The sequence below is a fragment of the Vigna angularis genome, chromosome 4 (genome assembly GCF_016808095.1).
Source record: "Vigna angularis cultivar LongXiaoDou No.4 chromosome 4, ASM1680809v1, whole genome shotgun sequence".
Lineage (NCBI taxonomy): Eukaryota > Viridiplantae > Streptophyta > Magnoliopsida > Fabales > Fabaceae > Vigna > Vigna angularis.
The window spans coordinates 28,660,243-28,681,336 of NC_068973.1; the positions used below are offsets into that span (position 1 = coordinate 28,660,243).

Sequence of the window (21,094 nt, forward strand, 5' to 3'; positions counted from 1 at the left end):
TAAGTTTCAATTTCTTTGTTCTTTAGGATCTTTGATTAAGTTTCAGTTTTAGTTCCTATTTAAAAAATAAACCAAAAGTATATCCTTCAATTTATACTAAATATTTGGAAAACCAAAATTAGTTGCATTTAAGAATTAGTTGCAAGTTGTGAAAAGGAATGAATGAGAATAAAAGTTTAACCAAAAAAGCATCAACATTAATTGCTGGTAATAATGCTCTATGACTCAAACACGACGATCTCCAATGAAAATATTTAAGATTTATAAAAATATCTTGTATTACAAGCCAAACCCCCAGTTTTAAAAGTTTTAATACAGAAAAAATAATTCATTAAAATAGTACGCATTAGTTTATATTACATTAATGTTTTTCATTTTTATTATTTCGAAAATAAAAATAAATAAAATAAAAATTTAAGTCAAAATATAAACAAATATTAATGATGAAATTTAACAATTTGTGGAATAGGTCATCTTATTTTCTAATTCTACTTATTATGGGTTCATGTTTTCAAAACCAACCAAGGCACTGACAAATTTGTGAGATGTATAATTATATGAGTATTATATGATTATTTTTTTGAATATTATTTAGTAGTAATTAAGTTTGTAATGTGTTTTGTTTACAAGTTTCTCTTTTCATTGCAACACTACTAAGTCATGTTAATCTCTTTCATTACCATGTTGACATATTCTCTCTCTTTTTTTTTGTTGCATGTTTTGTTATCTATCGACAAATTAAAATAGATGAAATTAACATTAAGTGGTTATTTATGTTAGATTTTCGAAGTAACATGTAAAAGTTTCATAGGAGAGCATAAATTACAATTGAACCAGAATGTGTAAATTGTAGTGAATTATGAATTATTAAAAAAATGTATTTAAAATAAGAACAAATAATTTGGACATATTTTCTGCCAAAACACCACATTATTTTTCACATTACAATCAAAATAAACTTAAGAAACAATTATAGTTTGACTTACAATCAAATAAACTTTTGCTCTGAGCATATTGTGCATACTTGCTAGATTACAAATTAATAAATTTTCTCTTACCAAATGATTAATACGATATTTTATTGATTATTTGTTCATATAGAAGAAGTAATGTAATTCAACACAAAACCAATTTTCTAGCACTAAGATATTAGAGAAATTCATGTCTTCTTTGATGAATTCACAATAAAGCTTAAACAAGTAAGAATAATTTATTTATATTATTGATTTTAATTCCAAATCGCTCTATTCATAAACCAAACATAATTTATCAAAAGTTATAACCATATGCTCTTAAAAATGAGAAATCTCTAATCAATAATGTCAAAATTGTTGATATCAATTTGAAGAGTTATGTTATGTTAAAAGAATACTTTCTGTCTAAAAGATATATAACTAGTGCCATTGCGTCAATGTTATAATGAAGCTTCTTACATCTAGAAAAAAAGTCTATATTTTTCAAATTTATTTACATTAGATTCCTTATGAATTAAATCAGTTTGATTGGTTTATAACTAGAAATCGTCCATTTATCTATGAAAAAATTTTGCAAAAATAAAATTGTATTAATCATGTTAAATGACATCTCATAAACTTTGATAAAAAAAATAATTGGAAAAATCACGTAAACCAATAATTTTATGATAATAATAACTATATTAACGTTTTCTGTTATGTTGTTATGTTCGTTTTATTTTTGAATGTTCTATTAATGATGACACATCCAATACACCCTCTCTTACAGATACTTCTCATGCTAATGTTCATCTTATTTTAAAGAACCTGAGTGGCATGCTGCTATGGTCATCGAACTCAATGCTTTTGCTCAAAATAGAAGGTGGAATCTTGTTACACCACCCAAGGGAGCTCATATTGTTGTCTGCAAGTGGATTTTTAGATACAAAGACATGTGTCTTCAGCATAGAAAGGATAGTCTAGTTGCAGCAGGTATACACAGATCAAAGGTCTTCACTATTCCGCACTTTCAATGTTGTTAATAGAAGTAAGGCCTAATTTAGTCTAACAAAGCACGTACCAAAGCAGAAAATACCACAACCGAATAATATATCAAATAATAGTACTACATATAGGACTTTCTTTTTTTTCGTTTTTTCCTTGTTTTCTTACGTCATCTTTTATATATATATATATATATATATATATATATATATATATATATATATATATATATATATATATATATATATTACCTTTTATGAAAGGCAATATAAAACTCTTTTTGCATATATATTACTTTTTATTAAAATTGATTTTTTAACCTATTATATTATTTTATATTATTAATCTATGTTTTTTTATAAGATTAAAAATAATTAGATATAATACTTATTTTGGTCCCAATTTTGGTGGGAAAAATTCGAAATGGTCACAATTTTTTTTTTGCTGTTTAATGTAGTCCCAAAGAATATAATTTGTGTTCAATTTGGTCCTTTTAGCAAACACCGTCTAAACCGTTAATGGCGAGATGTCCACATGTGCATTACAGAGTGAAATTGGCTTACGTGGAGTCCTTTGTGGCGTTGTCAGTTGGATTTATTATTTTTCAAATTCTATTTCTTTTATTAGGGTTATTCTTTTGAAAAATAAATTAAAGGTATTTAGTTGTAAAGTTTTGATTGTGGTTTGAGAGGGAAATCTGCGAGATTGGGAAGAACAAGTTTGGGAGAGAACACCCGTGACGAGTTGTTCGAATTGGAAGCATTCAGCTTTGCAAAAATCAGGTTTGCGTTCGTAATCTTTGCTTTGTAGCATTCATATCTAATATTTTTTTTCAATAGTGTGAAAGCAGGAAAATTTTTGGTTTGTGAGTGTTAGATTTTGGAAAAGTTAGAATTTTTTTAACATTTGTGTAAACTGTTTAGGGCATTGATGTGTAACATATTATAATTGGTTGTGTGAAGGTCATTGTCGCTTTTTTGTCTTTGGTTTTGGTTTCCCATACCTGTTAGTAGTTACTTTTAGCGTTTATATAGTGGTCCCATGCCCATAAAGTTCATTTTGTAGGCTTGCGTTTGGGATGTCTGAGTAGAAGTTTAATGTTGTGGTCCACCATGGTGGGACTCTAGTAAATAATTTTCCTTTTGAATATGTTGGTGGGGAAATGACATATTGGAGTATGGACCCTCACAAATGGAGTTATTTCGAAATGGTAGATGCTATTAAGGAATTGGGGTATATTAAAGTGATTGACATATTTTATTGCTTTCAAAATATTCTGCATAAGTTGCTAAGTATTTTGGAGAAGTTAACTTGTTTGTTGTCCACGGTGTGGATGATGAGCCAGAGGTGCTTGAAAATGAAGTAAGTGAACGAATTCTTTTGCTCTGTCATGGAAGTTTAGACAGTGGAGAAGATAGTCATGTAGGTGGGGGATGAGGATGAAGTGGAGGTGCAGGGTTTGAATGAAGTGGAGGTGCAGGGTTTGGCTGAAGTGGAGGGTTTGAATGAAGTAGAGGAGCAGGGTTTGGATGAAGTGGAGGTGCTGAATGAAGTGGAGGGGCAGGGTTTGGATGAAGTGGATGGTTTGAATGAAGTGGAGGTGCATGGTTTGGATGATGAAGTGCAGGGGGAGGAGGAGGAAGTAGAGGTGGAGAATGGACAACACGTGCATGTGGAGGAAGAAGTTCACGTTGAAGATTTTACTTCAAGTGTGTTTGATGATGAAGGAGAAGGGGGTAGTGATGAAGGAGAAGGGGATGAAGGAATACTGGATGTTGATGTAAATGTTGATGAAGTACTTTTGGACGATATAGAAGGGGCTGTATCAGTGGAAGTTAATGAAAATGAAGAAAGTGAAAGTGAGGATGTAGATGATATTGCACATAGCCAGAAAAACCCATATGATAGGGGTTTGTCTGATGATGAGTGGGAGTCAGATTTTTTGGACACTCTAAAAGAAAGTGGAAGTGAGGATGCATGTGATGAAAGACAAAGTTGTGGTCCATTTGGGACATTTGTTATGCAAAAGAGTATGTCTGAATACAAGTGGGAAGTGGGAACAAAGTTTAGGGATAAAAATGAGTTTATGAATGCTGTTAGAAGTTAGCAGTCCATGGTGGAAGGAATTTGAAGTTTATTAAGAATGATAACAAAAGGGTATGAGTGAGATGTTTGGGTGCCTAAAAAAGTTATCCATGGATGGCTTATTGTGACTATTTGGAAGGATGTAGGACATGGCAATTGAGAAATTTTTTGGATAATCATACTTGAAGTAGGCAATTCAACATAAAAATGATGAATGCTAAGTGGTTGAGTGAGACAGTAGATAATTCACTACATGAAAATCCAAATTTGAAGATAAATGAAATACGCTCAAAAGCTTTGAGGAAATGAAATACTAATGTCACAATTTCTAAAACTCGTAGGGCAAAGATAATTGCATCTTTCAAAGTTGAAGGTAGTTATAAAAATCAGTTCAAAAGAATATATGACTATGCACATGAATTATTGAGATGTAACTCTAGATCAACAGTAAAAGTTAAAGTGGATACTGACAATGGTGAAACAACATTTCAGAGGTTCTATGTTTGTTTGAATGCTTGCATTGTTAGCTTCCTCTCTTGTAGGCCATTTATTGGTTTGGATGGATGTTTTTTGAAAAGAAAGTATAAGAGGGAGTTATTAACAGCTATTGGTAGAGATCCTAATGACCAAATGTTACCTCTGGCATATGCAATTGTGGAAGTAGAGAATAAAGATAGTTGGACATGGTTTTTGGAGTTGTTGATAGAAGACCTTAGGGGTGCTGAAGTCTGTAATTCATGCACTTTTATGTCTGATCAACAAAAGGTAAATGTATTTCTGATATGTCTCTATTTTGTTTCCTAATATTAATTGTGTTGGTCATATCTAAATTGGTCCTGGTTTTTGTTTAAAATGTTCAATTTGGTCTTGTTTTTACACGGTTTATTACCAGCTATATATGAACTGTTACCTGGGGCAGAGCACAGATTTTGCATGCGACACTTATATGCAAATTTCAGGAAAAAGTTTTCAGGACAAAACTTGAAGAATCTGATGTGGAAGGCTGCTGCAAGTACATACCCCCAAGCTTAGGAAAGAGAAATGTTAAATATAAAGGAAGTCAATCAAGAGGCTTACAAATACCTAATTGCTATCCCGCCAAGGTATTCTTTGGTCCTTATCAATACATTGATGACATGTATAGTGGATATAAACATCATTTTTATTCCTTGTAACAGGTTTTGGTCTAGATCTAGATTTACAGGTAGAGAACTTTGTGATACACTAACCAATAACATGAGTGAATGTTTTAATAGTGTGATTGTTGATGCACGAGGAAAGCCAATTATAACCATGCTTGAAGAAATTAGAGTATACCTCATGAAAAGATGGGCAACCAACAAAATTAAGATGTGTAATATGGACTTTGATATCTGCCCCAAGATTAGAAAGAGACTTACAAACGAGTCAAATTTATCCAAAAATTGGATCCCTAGGTATGCTTTTTCTTTCCCTCTATTACTTGATGGCACTTGGTTTGTGATTAAAATGGCCGTATTGATCACTTAATTTTTAACTTGTATTCATCTATTACTTCATGGCAATTGGTCTGCAGAAAAACTCTATGAAGTTAGGCATTTTGCACAGATTACAAACAATTTTGTAGTTAACCTGGACAATCAAGAATGTTCATGCAGGAAATGGCTTATTACTGGGATCCCTTGCTGCCATGTAATTGCAGCCATGAAGTTCTTAAATTTAGATCCAGAAGATTATGTACCCATTTCCTTCAGACGGTCCACGTACAATGAAACATATGCCTCCATCATATTTCCTGTGAATGACCACCTGTTATGGGAAAGAAAATCCTACCCAGACGTTCTCCCACCATTGAAGAGAACATTACCTGGCAGACAAAAGAAAAAAAGAAGGTTAGAGCAATGAGAGCTAAGGAGGGATGAGACCCAATGACCAAAGGTGGCCACTGCAAAAAAAATGTAGTATTTGACGTCAACTTGGACATAACAAAAATAATTGCCCATTACGTCCTCAACATGAAGCAGACCTACCAGAGGCATCTCAACCACCACCCCAACCACCAACTGAGGAAATGACACAACAATCTGAAGCACCTCCACAACCAATACAGGAATCCAGAGAAGAACAAACTCAGAAAAGAAGAAGGGACAAGTTATCAGTTAGAAGACCATGTGCTTTATAATGTTATAATGTTGTTGTACTTTTCTTTTGTTCCAATTGGTTACTTGTGTGCTAAACATTTGGAAGTGGCACTTGATATGTTTTGATGTACATTGGAGTTTAAATCCTTACATGTAACCGTGACCTCAGTTCTGTTTATGCAAACATATCGTTTTTATGGTTTATACAATTGCAAAGATATTGTTGTTTATTGCTTTATGGACACATCAGTCATCATCATAGGGACCATATTCGCAAATAATTAATGAAAATGGGGACTAAATTGAACAATTAATTACTAACACAAATTTCATTCCATCATTCATTACAAAATACATAGGCAGAACCTCAACATCACAACAGTTCAACTCCATTGACCTAAAAACACTACATTCAACCAGATTGCGACCACCTAAAACACATCATAAGTTGAACCAAAATACACACAACACATCATCCTAAAAACACACAGAACATAACTATGTTCACTACACTAACAACACCAGCCACTGCTACTAATAATTGGATCCTTTTCTTCAAAGCTTTGACTGTGTTTTCCAGATCAAAAATCTTCCTCCTTTGCCTCCCAATAATAACATCCTTTTCATCAACATTTTCTTCATTGCACCACTTAAAATAGTTGCAACACATCGCATCACTAGCTCCACTGTGTTATTCATGAATAAAAACTTCAAACACAATGTTAATTATTATCACATAAACAACATAGGAGTTATTTTGATTACCTTGTAGTTTCGACAACCCCAAAAATATCTTCCCGCATTCTTTGAAGTTCTAGCCATTTTTACTACTGACATCTCACCACAATTGTAAATGGGGATTATCCCTAACCCCATTGAACCACCACCATGTGAACAATGACAACTTCGATGCCCCAAGCTATTACAACAAGAAGAAGAAGATTGGGAAGCAAACATGGCTCATTAACCACCAAGATTGGGAAGAAGATTGGTTAACAACTAACGTCACTGTGGCTTTCAAAGAACAAAAGCAAAAACCCTAATTTGAGAATCCACCCTCATTTCACCTCTGTAAAGGGTTTCATAAAATAGAATTTGAAAAATAATAAATCCAACTAACAACGCCACAAATGACTCCATGTTAGCCAATTTCACTCTGTAATTGCACATGTGGACATCTCGCCGTTAACGATTTAGACGGTGTTTGCTAAAAGGACCAAATTGAACACAAATTAGATTCTTTGGGACTACATTAAACAACAACAAAAAATTGGGACCATTTCAAATTTTCCCAACCAAAATTGGGACCAAAATAGGTATTATACCAAATAATTAAGCATAAACCTTTTTATAGCAACCTATTTTTAAATTTTAACAAAAAGTGTTTAACGAAATAACATCTAATAAATGGAATTACCTAGGATAAACATGTTAAACACTTTAATCATATGAACTCTATCTAAAACATTCAACGTTACTCTAAAAGCAGAACCTATTGAAACGTTAAGTACATGTACCTTGCCTAAACACTTAATAACGTCTAACGTAATAAATGCATGTACGGATAGTGTTAAGACAATATCGTCTAGAGAAACTAGACTGTCTAGCAACTCGAACTTTGAAGTTTAACAAATAATACTCAACGAAATATTGATTATAGAATGAAACATCTAACGATGGCATAAGCTAAAGGAAAATATTGGATGAAACATGTGTTTATGAGATATAACAATCTATCTAGAGTATTGAACAAGATAAACATTTATAAGAATATAATGTTCAAATTTGTCTAAACACAAATGGTGTACTTATGATATGATGGAGACATAGTACATGTGAACGCTAGGTTAAACGCTAATACTTAAGATTCAATAACTAAATGCGTTGAGCCACATTGCATATTACAAGACGAATTATCTGATATCTTAAACATATCCAAGGCATAAGACATAAAATAGAGTGTCTAATCACCATAGCGCTTAAACAAAATGATAAAGCGTATGAGCGCCAGGCTTTGCTAAACATAACTAAATGATGTATTCAAGCTTAGACAACCCTATAAAGCAAGCGTTTAAAATATCATATCATCTAAGTATAACACATCAAACGCTTTACCTTCAAATGATGCTTTTATCAAATAATGCTGACATGTGCTAAAATGTTTTAAACATGCAACGTGCTTAATGATCATGTTTAAAACATTTAATGTTGTACAAAAAAAAGTAATTCCTTACTTGCATTTTTTGTTCTTGTTATACGTGCAAGTAATGTCAACAATAAGCTTTATTCATAAGCGTTGCACAAAGGACAAAAAGACGTTGAGAGATAAGAAGACCTTCCTAAAATGTTTCCTCAAAGATTTAGCACTAAAAGGGCATAATACTACCAAAAAAAGGGCATTATCGATGGTCTAGGTCCGTCGAAAACAACAAAAAGTCGTCGGTAATGTCTATTATCGACGGATTAGCGACGGTCAGTTTTTCGTCGGTAAATCGTTTGTCGCTATCCATTACTGACGGCCGTTGCCCTTCGCTAATTACCAAAGGGCAAAGGCCTTCGGTAATTACCGAAGGGCAAAGGCCTTAGTTTCATTCTACTAGTTTAGATTATGAAATTTTTCATGAGATCAAGTCAAACTAACCACTGATATTTCTACTAGAAAAGGACAGTTGAAAGGAAATATCAAATGATATTGCATAATATGTTTGTAGTCTTTTACATAAGATATTTTCTGCCAAAACAAAGCTTAAACTACAGTAGGCTAATACAAGCCTATTATAAATCAAAATTACACAAAAAAAACCAAAATAACCCAATCAATACTATGCTACGGTCTGGTACTGGTACAGTTACGGCCACAGTCCAAATCGACTTCTAATGAAGTATTCACATGTCTCCACTATTGCTTCTTGACAACTTCAAGCTTCTATCTTTTGTCCAATCCTATAAGACATATGAGCAAAGCTTCGATCAATATTCCCTTATAGCTAAAACAGATTGCACAAAAAGATATAGGGAAATAAGAACTTCCCTTTCTCGATTTTATTGTTCAATTGGTGCCTGATTGCTCTCAATTGTAACCTGCTGCACAAGTTTTCCAATTCTCATCAACCCCAAATCTGCACAAATATTCACACCAGATTCAACAATTCACATAATCCAACAAATTGCATAACAAAAACAATTTAAACAAACACTCTCTTAATTTTCTAATCTCCCATGTAAGGTGTTTCTGCTTCAGTAATCTTCTGTTCAAACGAATGATTCACTCAATTCAGCTCTGCACATCTAAGTCACACCACAACCCAACAAATACACATGAAAATGAACAGTTAACCAGCTTGAAATTTGATATGATTCAAAACAAGAATTGAATTGGTATCAATCCAAGCTAGTCAAAATTGATGGACTAAACTGGTCTATCCAATGAACAAGAACAATGTGATACAATCATGCAATCAAAATTGGAAATGTAGTGCTTTAGTCACTTTGAATGAGATATGGTAGTCTAATTAGGATGAAACTAAATGGCAATCAAGAATATACAACAATCAAACTGGACAAACTGACATCTGCACATAAATCAGCAAACAAATTTAAAAATTGGAAGCGAATGCAATAGCACTAAACAATTTTTAAAAGCTGAAGTAAATGTAGTAGCAATTTTCTCTTTTGTTATCTTGATTGCACTCCAGCTTAAGCAATCTGCACAAGAAGCAGTTAGCAAGTTAGTTAGGCTAAACTCTCTCAATTTGCCAAATGACTTAACTAAATCACCAACTCTGCAATTTCAGAATTAAAATGACTAGACAGCTTTGGAAACAACTTTTGGAAAGTGATTTTACACTAAAGTCAGCCCTGATCTAAGGCTAAATATGAGTGACACTCAAATTGGAAATTGCAAAGAATTGAGCACGGTGAAAAGCTCACAAAATGAATTAAACAGTGATGTGTGTTTCTGGTTTAGCAACCGAGCTATACCAAGGCATTTCATTGCTCATTTGGTATGCCTAAGCTTACACAACATCAACAAGATCCAGACAACTTTGAACACACATCAACACATTTAAATGAACTCAGATTTGCAGAAACAAATTGCATTCAGTGATAAGAAATGGTATTAAAAACTATGCACTGACTCACTATCACCAAGGCTAGATTTATCATCTCACTGCATTTCTTTGGTTGATATAAGGCACACACAAAATGTTGGAACAATCGGTACCGATATTGCGCAGCGAAAATATTAAAACAGAGTTCGATAAAGATTGTTAAAAGCAAAGAGCTTGTTTGGTTACTTTAAAAATGGTTCCTTTAATTTTCTTAAAAGCTTTTTATCGAACAATTGATGAGCAGAAAATATAAGGAGTGTAGGGAGTAGAAAAATCACAACTGATATTTATCTTGGTTCGAATCAAAAGATTCTACGTCCAGTCGTTAATCACTATGAATAGTGCTTAACCTTTTCACTAAAAGCAATTTTACAATTTACAATATAGTGATTTGAAATAACAGTAACAAAAGCACCTTCCTTCGACGAACGAACCGGAAGGAAACAACTCTGCCAACTTGAAGAGAATCGTTCCGACCTTTGACACACAAAGCGCGAGCTTCTCTTGTTCACAAGACTTGACAAAGCAATGAACTGGCCCTTGAGAACTTCCTCAAATAACACTGTATTCTCAATTATTCAAAGTTGTCTTCGAAAGGTTTTGGCAGAGATATTTATAATCTACTGGTCTGAAGATGAAAAGACGCATTACAACTGCCAGTGATAATCGATTATTGTAAGTAATAATCAATTATATGCGAGACTTGGACCGGTTAGGATATTTAACACGTTAACTGGTCGGCTCGAGTTCTTCACCTTCTGCCGCTCGGTTTGATTCGATTAGCCTCCTGTCGTTCGGTTCAACCCCTTATCACCTTCTGTCGTTCGACTCGGTTCCTTACAGCTTTCCAGCGTTCGGTACTAACTGTTCGATCTTGATTATACCTCGCTTGGTCTTTCCCATTGCTTTCCACCGCTCGACTCAATACTTGTAAACTTTCCAACTCTTAACCTTTTCTTCTACAGTGTTAGTTGGACACAATATCGTTCGGCTTGTGTTTGACATCGTTCGGTCTCCAATTGCTATGCGCCATTTAGCTTTTAGCAGTGTTCATCCTTCAACTGTATTCAACATCGTTCGGTCCTCGACTTGTGTTCGGCCAGTGTTAGTGACCGTTCGGTGATAAGCTAAGTTTTTCCAAGGTTTAACTCCGTTCGGTTTTTGACTGATAGTAATCGTTCGGTCTTCAACGTTATATGACGTTCGGTTTCCATATGCTATTCTCCGTTCGGTCTTGTAGCTGTGTTCGACCTTCAATTGTTTACACTTTCGTTCGTCCTTCATTTGTTATTCACCGTTCGGTCTTTTAGTTGTGTTCGCCCTTCTACTGCTATACTTTGTTCGACCTTTGTTTGATACGACCGTTCGGTCTTAACTACTCGGTCCTAGTCTCTTCTCTTTATACAAAAATGCTTTTAAACTTCATACAACAAAGGTCTTCATATTCTTCATTTTGTAACATCATCAAAATCATTTTCTTCAAGATGCCAATGCTCCTCATTGGTAACACAAATAACTGAATCAAACCAACACAGTTTCAAAGTAGATTGATCATGATTTTAGCACAATTGAAGAAAATTGTATTAGCTAATTACTCAGCACATGACTATTAGACAAAATTGAACTTGGATTTCAAAATAACATTTGAGTCAAAAATAGAATGCACCGATTTAAAATGATGAAACATTGACTCATAAAACACACAAAATGCACATACAAAAAATTATAGAATCCTAAACACGAAACTCATAACAATGGAGACAAACACTCAAGACAAATGACTCGAAACAAATTTACAACACAGAAAATGGAGTACAACCAACGCACATATTGAATCAATACAAGACCAAAATAGATCAAGACAATTAATCGAAGATAACATGGAAAGGAAAGGAAAATAGTTAGCTCCGTGCATATGCGCCTAACCTAGGCTCTAAATACCACTTCATAGCTCCAAGTCAAGGCGGATCGACAAGGAATAATGGAAACTGGCACAGATCGAGCTAATCGAAGAAGAAGAACAACGGATGACGGACAATGGAGGCAAACCCTCGATTGAGTGGTTTGATCGGTGTACATTCTAGGGTTGGGGATTTGGGACGTTTTGATCGGTTGAGAGAAAGGATTCAACAATTGAATTGATGGAATGGAACGAAAAGAGGTTTTAATAAGGCAAAAGTGAAGATAGAACAGTGAGGATAGGTTTAATCGGTGAAAAGTGGATTCTATGGTGGATTAGGCTGAGGTAAGGGAGAAATGTACGGGAGAATGAAGATCTAGAGACTAATCGTGGCTAGCGGATGAAGATCTGAGGCGGAGGAGCTCGAAATATGGATCGGAGACAAGCGGAGGTTCGACAGAAAAAGAGATGTGTGCGGGTGGATCTCTCGAGAGTATGGTTGGATGAACTTAAAGCATCACAGACATTACCGAAGGGCAAAAGCCCTCGGTATTTAATTTCACCAATACATTACCGAAGGCCTAAAGGACGTCGGTAATATGCGCTTTTATTATAGTGCAAGCTACTCACAAACAAAAGCACTGATAAAGCACTATCACCCTACAACGTAGACTTGAGTCTGACCAGCTACCCAAAAAGGGATATGAAGTCTATTTGAAGTCAACTTTGCATCCAACGATCATCGTGCAAGAAGGCTATATAAAGAAGTTTCACAGATGAGAAAATGTTATTGTTAAAGTTGAAGAAGGTGAAAATAGAAGAGAGAAGAGGAGAGAAAGAGATAGAACATATATATAAGAAAGATCATTGAATATTAGCTTTATCCTACCTCAAAGCTTATATCATCTGAAACTCTTCAATCTAAGAAAAATAACGTCACAAGTTCACATATTGTTGTATTGATCCTCTCTCTGAGAGTTACTTAAACTTGTACTTGTAATCAAACACTGATTATGTTTAAAATTCTAAAGAGAGTTAAAACACTTGTATTATTTAGCTTAGGAAAGTTAAACATTCTAGACAGTTCTTTGGGGAACCAATAATGGTTGAGAATACTTGTATACTAAGAGTGGTTAAACTCGAATTAGTTAGGATTTACTAGGAGAACTAGGAGTAGTTTATAGTACTTGGATACTAGGAATGGTTATAGTACTCGGATACTATGAGTGGTTATAATACTTGAAAACCAAGAGTGATTTGTACTCGTTTGTAATCTTGTATAAGATTATTGGAACCCCTTCAGTGTTCTTAAGGAAGACTGGATGTAGCTCAAGTTGAGTGAACCAATATTAAAATGTTTGTGTTATCACCTTCCTTGCTTAAAACGTTTTCCACAAACGTTTTATTGAAAATACAAACGTCTAACCACAATTGCAGACCATCTAACCACTACAATAGTTATTATGCATTGATTTGCGAAATAATTTAAAAACACTACTGAACACACACACCCCTCCCCCTTTTCTAGTGAATTTTCTATATTTCAAATAGTACTTGTTTGTCTATTTTGTTGTGCTCTCTTTATCTATGCAGATCACAAAAATACAAAGTTTTTTTTTTCAAATGATTTGCATTGGACATAAGAACTGTAAGAGATAGGAATACATTCTAGAAATGTTTCTTCAAGTGTTTTACATTCTACTCCTCCGTACAAGCTATCTCTGTTAAAGCATATAGCATTTGGCTTCGTACCAAAAGGTTACCTACCTAAAGAAAGTCAATGCATTTATGCTATATAAAGAATATTGCATGAAAGAATATAAGAAGAATAATGCTTTGAAATTTATGCTATCATTCTCTCAAACTTTCATTGTCTAACACTCTCTTGGAAAAAGAAAAGTTTTACTACAATTCTTCAATTTTTTTTTTTTGTATTGAAAAGTTATCTCTATGGCAGTTATAATTTGTGTTTGTTTTGTAAAAGCACATTTCTTGTGTTTGTATATTCAAAAGTGAATTAAAACACTTGATTGTTTAACTCAGTTGAGCTAGTTAAATACTAGGAATTGTGAAACTTCTCTAACCAGTGGATTAGTTGTAAAATCAGGAATGATTAAACTCATTGTAATTTTTTGAAAGATTAGTGAAATTTCTTAAGAGTACTTAAGGGATGATTGAGCGTACCTTAGTTCGAAGCGAACCAATATAAAAATAAGCTTACCTTATTGCTTTCGTTTTTAAAAGTTTTCCTAAGCGTTCTTATAATTAAGTGTTTAACACTTATTGCATATTGTCTTACTCCTACAAAAGCACTTCAACACTTATTTGCGAACAGTTTTAAAAACTCTATTCAACTCAGTTTTTTCTTTCTAGAGTGTGTTTCAATATATTATTAATCCATATTTTTTTTATAAAAATAAATTAATTAATCACGTAAATACAAATAATAAATTTAGTCATCTTGTAATTCAAATCAAATTTATTATTTGTATAAATGTTATACTAATATTTATATTAAAATTTATTACAAGAAATTAATAATATAATAGGTTAAAAAGTCATTTTTTATAAAAAATAGTATAATATATATACAAATAATAAATTTAGTCTTAATTTAGAGGTAAATAATTTTATTTTATTTTAAAAAAAATTAAGACTAAATTGAATAAAAGAAACATATATAAATATAAAAACAAAATTAAAATAAAAAAATGACATTTAACGTTAATATTGACATGTATAATTGTTTTGTCATGTGAGATTCACCATCTTACATCTTATACTAGAAATTTGACTTTTGAACAACAAAAAGTTCTATAAAAAGAAATTAAAAAAATCACATCATTAATGACATAATTTTCTTAAAAAAAATAATCTAATCAAAACACTCTTTAAAAATTAAGAGACAATTAAAACACAAGTTCAGTAATACCAATCAAAAACTTTTCAGTTGAAGACCAAGTAATTAGTTCAAAATTAAATAGTTTTGAATTATAAACAACTTTATTAAGCCTCTCATTTATTTTATGTCAATTTTTTTTAATAGTGGTCCATACCATCTATCATTCATTAAATTTAATTATAGATCTACTGTATGGTTGACCTGCCATTTTATAACCCTATAGAAACGTAACATATTGAAAACGGCAATGGCAATACTATAATTTATGTGATTTATAATGGATAAATAATTGAGCTCCTTAGAAAGAATCCTTCTTCTATAATTAGTAGATGCATGTACTCCAACTACAAAGTGTTCACACCCTCTTTTATACTGTGTTCACATGAACAGATTTAACTGTTCATACGGGTTTGTGAGCGAAGAAACTCACTAAGAGCGGTGTTCGTTTTTGGCGATTTGTGAGAAGGGAAATAAGCAGATTTGTAGGATGGGGGATTTTCTATCACTCGCATAACTGAGAAGATTTGCGGTGAATTGATGGGAAAAGCTTTTTTTTCCCTTAAAACATTTCATAATACCATGCTCCATCCCATGACCCGTGATGGAAGCGTGATGGTTGTTGATGGCTCGAAAATGAGTTCTGGGTGGTCCTTCGTGGAGGTGCTACATGTGGCTATCAAAGTTACGATGGTTGGGTTAAGGTTTGCAAACCAAAAAGAAATTGGGAAATTGGGAGGATGAATCGAAGGCTTTGATAGATGATAGAAACTGGTTTTTATCTTGAATTTCCTTTTGTAGAATGATACTTGAAAGCTAATGATGCCTGGAGATGTGGTTTATGAAAAAAATGATATTGAATAATTGGTATAACATTAAATATTAAAATTAATTTTAATTTTTTACTTTTATAAACTTTTTTACAATTAAATATAACATTAACAATTATCATTTTATATTACTTTAACATTTTGGTAATTTTTAATTTCTACCAATTAAACAATTTTTTATCTATCATATCAATCCAATCCTACACTAATTCTCATAAACTTTACTTCCAAATATACTCTCATTTACCTCCAAATCCACTCAAACAAATAACAAAAATTTAATTTCAAATTCTCTCAAATCTATTCAACCACTCTGTCTCAAATCATCTCCTCCAAACATCCTCAAACGAATAAAGCATTAAGTTTAAAAGAAGAGTGATATACACTTGAGGAGATCATAAGAACATAGTGAGAAATAGTCATTATGCATAGACACCAAATTATGCTTTTGTCATTGCTAGTATACGAAGCAAACGGTTTAAACTTTCACTTCGAAACAAGTAAAAATGAAATTTTATCAAGTATACATAATTGGACACACTTAATGACACATATATTCTATCACTTTCGAATAAATATCATCTTTATTTGTTTTTTTGATTAATGATGTTTACATTTTCTATTAATTTCTCTTATTTTTATAAACTTGTTAAATACTTTCACTTTATATTTAAAAATTTTATTTTTGAATGTTCATAATATTTTGTTTAAATTTTAATCAATACGATAACTTTAAAATAAAATAAAAAATATCACTTCAACAAAATTTAAAATAAAAATGGTAAAATTATTTACTATAAAATAAAAGTTGATTACATATCAATCAAATCATGAGAGGAAATGGAAATATTATTTTCTAAAAATTTAAAGGGTTTATTTATAATTAGAATGAACATAAATGCCACAAATGCATTTTCCCCCAAACAAAATAAGACAGAAGTTAATGTGTGCATTTTTCGAAAGAGAAGTACAAACATAATAAATAATTATAGGAATAAGGTGTTGTAAAGCTAGAATACATAGCTTACGATAATTTTCCATCCTGATGATCTCATTATCATTGAACAATGGTAATATTTGACTTTATTTTTAAGAACACCTCCCTCACGTAAGCATTTTTATCGATCTGAACTGGCTAGATATTTGAGAAAACTACCATGTGATGAGCAACTCTTCAATTCAACGGGAAAAAATTAATAAACATGCAACGGCACCAGTAGAAAGTTTACAAATTTGAGAATAACATTTGATTTGGGCCACATTTCACTGTTCTAAATTACCATTTGAAAACAGAGTAGTATAAACGTTTTCCCCCTTTCATCTTCAACTGGAGGGGCCTTAATCATAGTCGAAAACAACAAATATTCATACAAGGGCTGAGAGGCCTAAACATTGGAAGTAGAAAGGTCACTTAACCCATACCACAGGTCACTTAACCCATAGCATATTTCTGGGTCCAGCTTCTGGCAGTTGACTCGTACTTAGTCCTATCTGTCTTGTACATGTGGGCGATTTCGGGGACCAAAGGATCATCAGGATTGGGGTCCGTCAATAGGGAACAAATTGAAAGTAACACCTAAACACGGCAAAGACAAAGTAAACAATGCTTAGTTGCAATTCGACGACTCTTCTCAACAAGTCATAATAGGAACGGCGACAATTAAAATCCCCAACTACAAGAGCCAAATAACTGCTTGAAAGAATCAACCATCAAGCTACATATGGCCGTTCCTTCCATTAGAATTACTCAATTGACAACAGAATTCCAAACTTAAAGATATGTTAGGACTTCATTGTAAAGAAATACAAATATTTTAATTTTTCATTAGCAAAATTAGTTTACATCGTTCCACAAAAAAAATGACTATAATATTAACAAATATTGAGGTCATACATCTTTAACGATACCGTAGACACATATAGGATGATAGCTTAAAGTAACTTCAATATTGTATAACGAAATTGAATACAAGTATTAGGATCATGTGCCAATAAAGTAGTGAATACATCTAAGTATGGGCAATTTTTCGAAGTTGGAAGAATGATTAAAACATAGTTTAAGGAATAACATATTATGTAAAACCAAGAAGAAAAAGACCTTGGAAATAGTTAGGGCAGGGCTCCACTGTTCCTTCAAGATGTCAAGGCAAATGCTTCCATTGCTATTAATATTTGGGTGAAATACCTTCGTCCTGAATGCAACCTGAAAGGCATTCACAATCCATGAGTATACACAAGATAAGCTGAAGGCCTTGCACCGCACAGGGCTCATGACGCTATACAACACAGAATTTGTTATACTCACAGAAAATAGAATTCTCATTAAAATCAACAATGTAATCGCTAGAGTTTGTACTATTTTGAAAATTGAGAACAAACAATAAATTTAATTCTTGGTAAGAAATGAGAGTTTCATGGAAGCATTCACTGTTAAAAAGGCTCCCTTAGAACATAAAAGTTCCAAACAAGCTAAACAAAAGATATAGAATTAAAGGAAATGTAGAAACGTTACAGAAATAGACACCTCATATATACAAACCTTGGGTGGCTTGAAGGGATAGTCCGGAGGGAAATGAATAGTGACGAGGAAAACACCTCCAGCATAAGGACTGTCTGGAGGACCCATAATTGTTGCTTGCCAGTGAAACATGTCTTCAGCAACAGGTCCTGCAATGTTTTAAAAAACAACAGATAAAATTTGGGATAAGTGCTAAGATTTTCAAAATGATAACAACACATAGCTAGATTTAAACACATCCCTAAGGCCCAATATACAAGCACATAGTAGCATCTCAGGATCTCAATCAATTCCTAAGTCCCAAAACGAATTTCCAACAGGTTTATCCAACTATATTTAATTTTATAACTCTAGAGATTAGTAGCATGATAAGGAAACGGCAAAATTACACGTCTTCAAAATAAACCAATCAGGTTGGATAAACTTAAATTAAATATAGTTGGATAAACCAATCGTCAAAATAATATACCATTGATCATCAAATTGGCAATAAAGGTCTAGGTCATATGGCTATCTTAAAAAGATTTTAAGTAACCTAGCAGAGAAATTAGTTTGGATCACCCCTTCAATCAGGTTGGGCAATAACACAAGCAGCGATCCAAAATGAGGAATAAGACTCGTGAATACTAATGGTCACACCGATTGTTGGGATACTTAGAGAGGAACAACATGTACAATCAAAGTCCTCAACTGGAAGAAAACCTGTTCCTTATTGCAAATTTAACCGTGAAACACACAGCAAGGCCGCAGCCAACATAGGCATCGTCCAGAAAATAATATAATCATTTATCAGGCAAAAACAATTTAAAGCTTAAAACACATACAGAATCTGTTCCAACGAAAAAGAATATCACACATCCCTAAAATGTACTATATCAATAACGAAAAATTGTTGAACGTCCACACAGCACCACCCGATCATCAACAGCGTCCAAATACATGTATAAAAAATTTTAGTTAATACCAAAATATCAGAAAAATCGATTCATTATCAGAAGCCCCAAATCATGCCTAGATCACTGTTACCATACGGTAACAACAATCTGCGAACGGCTAAACAACCATGCTAATTTCCAAAATAGCATACACGATCATTCAGCGATACAAAATCAGAGATCGTATAAAGTTCTTCCATCGAAACCAAACTTACAAAACGAAACGAAAAAAAAAATAAAGAAAAAAATACCGGCGCTGCAAGAGGTTGGTGGATCCTTCTGGAGATCCTTAAGTTCCTTCAAGATCCGCTTCGACGCCATCACGAAAACCTAACCGAAATCGAAAATCAGATCAGAAATTAATTAGCCACAACGCAACAAAACATAAACAGAGGAATAGATCTCGGTGGATAGACGTGATTACTCTACCTTCTCCTTATTCTTATTCTAGTTTCTTCTTTTTTTTGTTTTGTATTATTTTTTTGTGTGGCGAAGGAGAGAGAGGCAAAAATGGAAGATTGTGAGGGATTTGGGGATGGAAAAGTGCTTTTATAAATGTCCGGTGCTGCGGAAAGGAATCGATCCACTCTCTTTTGCCTTCTTCCTTCCCCTTTCCTTTTTACAATTCTTTCTCCTCTCCCGCCCTTATTTATTTTTTTATTTTCATGCTATTATTATTCTTCCTTTTTCTCAATTATTATTAATTTTACTTTTCCATCCTATATTCTCTTTGGAAGAGAGGAGAAAAATGAAAAAAAAAGTAGGTAACCCAAAATAAAAAAGTTATGATAAAAAATATTTTTTTATTATTGATAATTAAGATTACCAATATTATTTTTCAATTAAAAAGAGACAAATATAAAGAATTATTAAGATTATGAAAAACATGCCTAAAAATTTCGTTATTATGCACAAACATCTCTACACATATTTTTTTTCTATTAGCAAAAATAATATTAACACTCGTCTCCATTTTTCTCTTTCTTAATTTTCCTTTTACTCGTCATCTTCCCATTTTTTTCCCTTTCGACCATCTCGTCATTCGAAGGCGCATGAAGGAAGCATAAGCGAACGGTTGTGGGTCCATACTTAGCGTTTTTTGTACGAAATCCATTCCTTTTCCGCACCCAGGGTCAAAAAGTGGCACCTAAAACAAACTATCTTTCTTTCTATCCTATTATTCCTCAATCAATATGTCCTAACCGTGTTCCTTTTCTTCTTAACGCATTCCTCATTTTTTCATTAGTTATCAATCAAAAGTTAGAGCAAGAAATCTACTTTACGATACCACCAACTCCACATAATTATTAAAGCATTATTAAGTTTATGTATGCGCCTGCATAATTGAATTTTATTAATAGATGCATGCACCATTCAAAAAGTAAGGAATAAATACCATTAGGTAAAAACCAAAATATTAAACATCATTTAATACTTTTTAAATAATTAAGATTTGCTTTTATTATAATTCCATATCTATAATAAAACCATACACGTTAATTAGTTCAATTTACTTCATACATCGTTGTCTACTTTTCTCTTACATATGATAGTTGAATAATTACAAAACATGTGCTCTAATTTTCTGCCTTATCCACATGTTATTCTAGAAACTTCTATCTCATAAATCAGTGGATTTGGACAGGAAGTAGAATCAAACTGCCGAAGGTGGTGACAAGTAGAAAACTGGGTCATTTTTTCTGGCAAGGAGATGTATGTATTTTTATAACAAGAATA

At 32.8% G+C, this 21,094-nt stretch overlaps 1 protein-coding gene across 1 annotated transcript; it reads right to left on the bottom strand.

Moving 5' to 3' along the window:
* Positions 1 to 17,064: 17,064 nt before the first annotated feature.
* On the bottom strand, positions 17,065 to 20,048 carry LOC108331700 (ubiquitin-conjugating enzyme E2 28). Its single transcript, XM_052877034.1, has 5 exons — positions 19,787 to 20,048; positions 19,609 to 19,687; positions 18,444 to 18,571; positions 18,003 to 18,107; positions 17,065 to 17,480 (listed from the first exon to the last, which is right to left on the bottom strand). The coding sequence occupies exons 2-5, from the start codon at positions 19,676 to 19,678 to the stop codon at positions 17,337 to 17,339; spliced, it is 447 nt and encodes a 148-aa protein (XP_052732994.1). The 5' UTR covers positions 19,679 to 19,687; positions 19,787 to 20,048; the 3' UTR covers positions 17,065 to 17,336.
* Positions 20,049 to 21,094: the final 1,046 nt, after the last annotated feature.

Bases quoted from the DNA above. Each gene is read 5' to 3' on its own strand.
- LOC108331700 (XM_052877034.1), bottom strand. From the start codon at position 19,678: ATGGCGTCGAAGCGGATCTTGAAGGAACTTAAGGATCTCCAGAAGGAT. The intron at 18,572-19,608 runs GTATTTTTTTCT...AAAACATTGCAG, and splicing joins ACCAACCTCTTGCAGCGCCG to GACCTGTTGCTGAAGACATG. The intron at 18,108-18,443 runs GTTTGTATATAT...AATGCCTTTCAG, and splicing joins ATCCCTTCAAGCCACCCAAG to GTTGCATTCAGGACGAAGGT.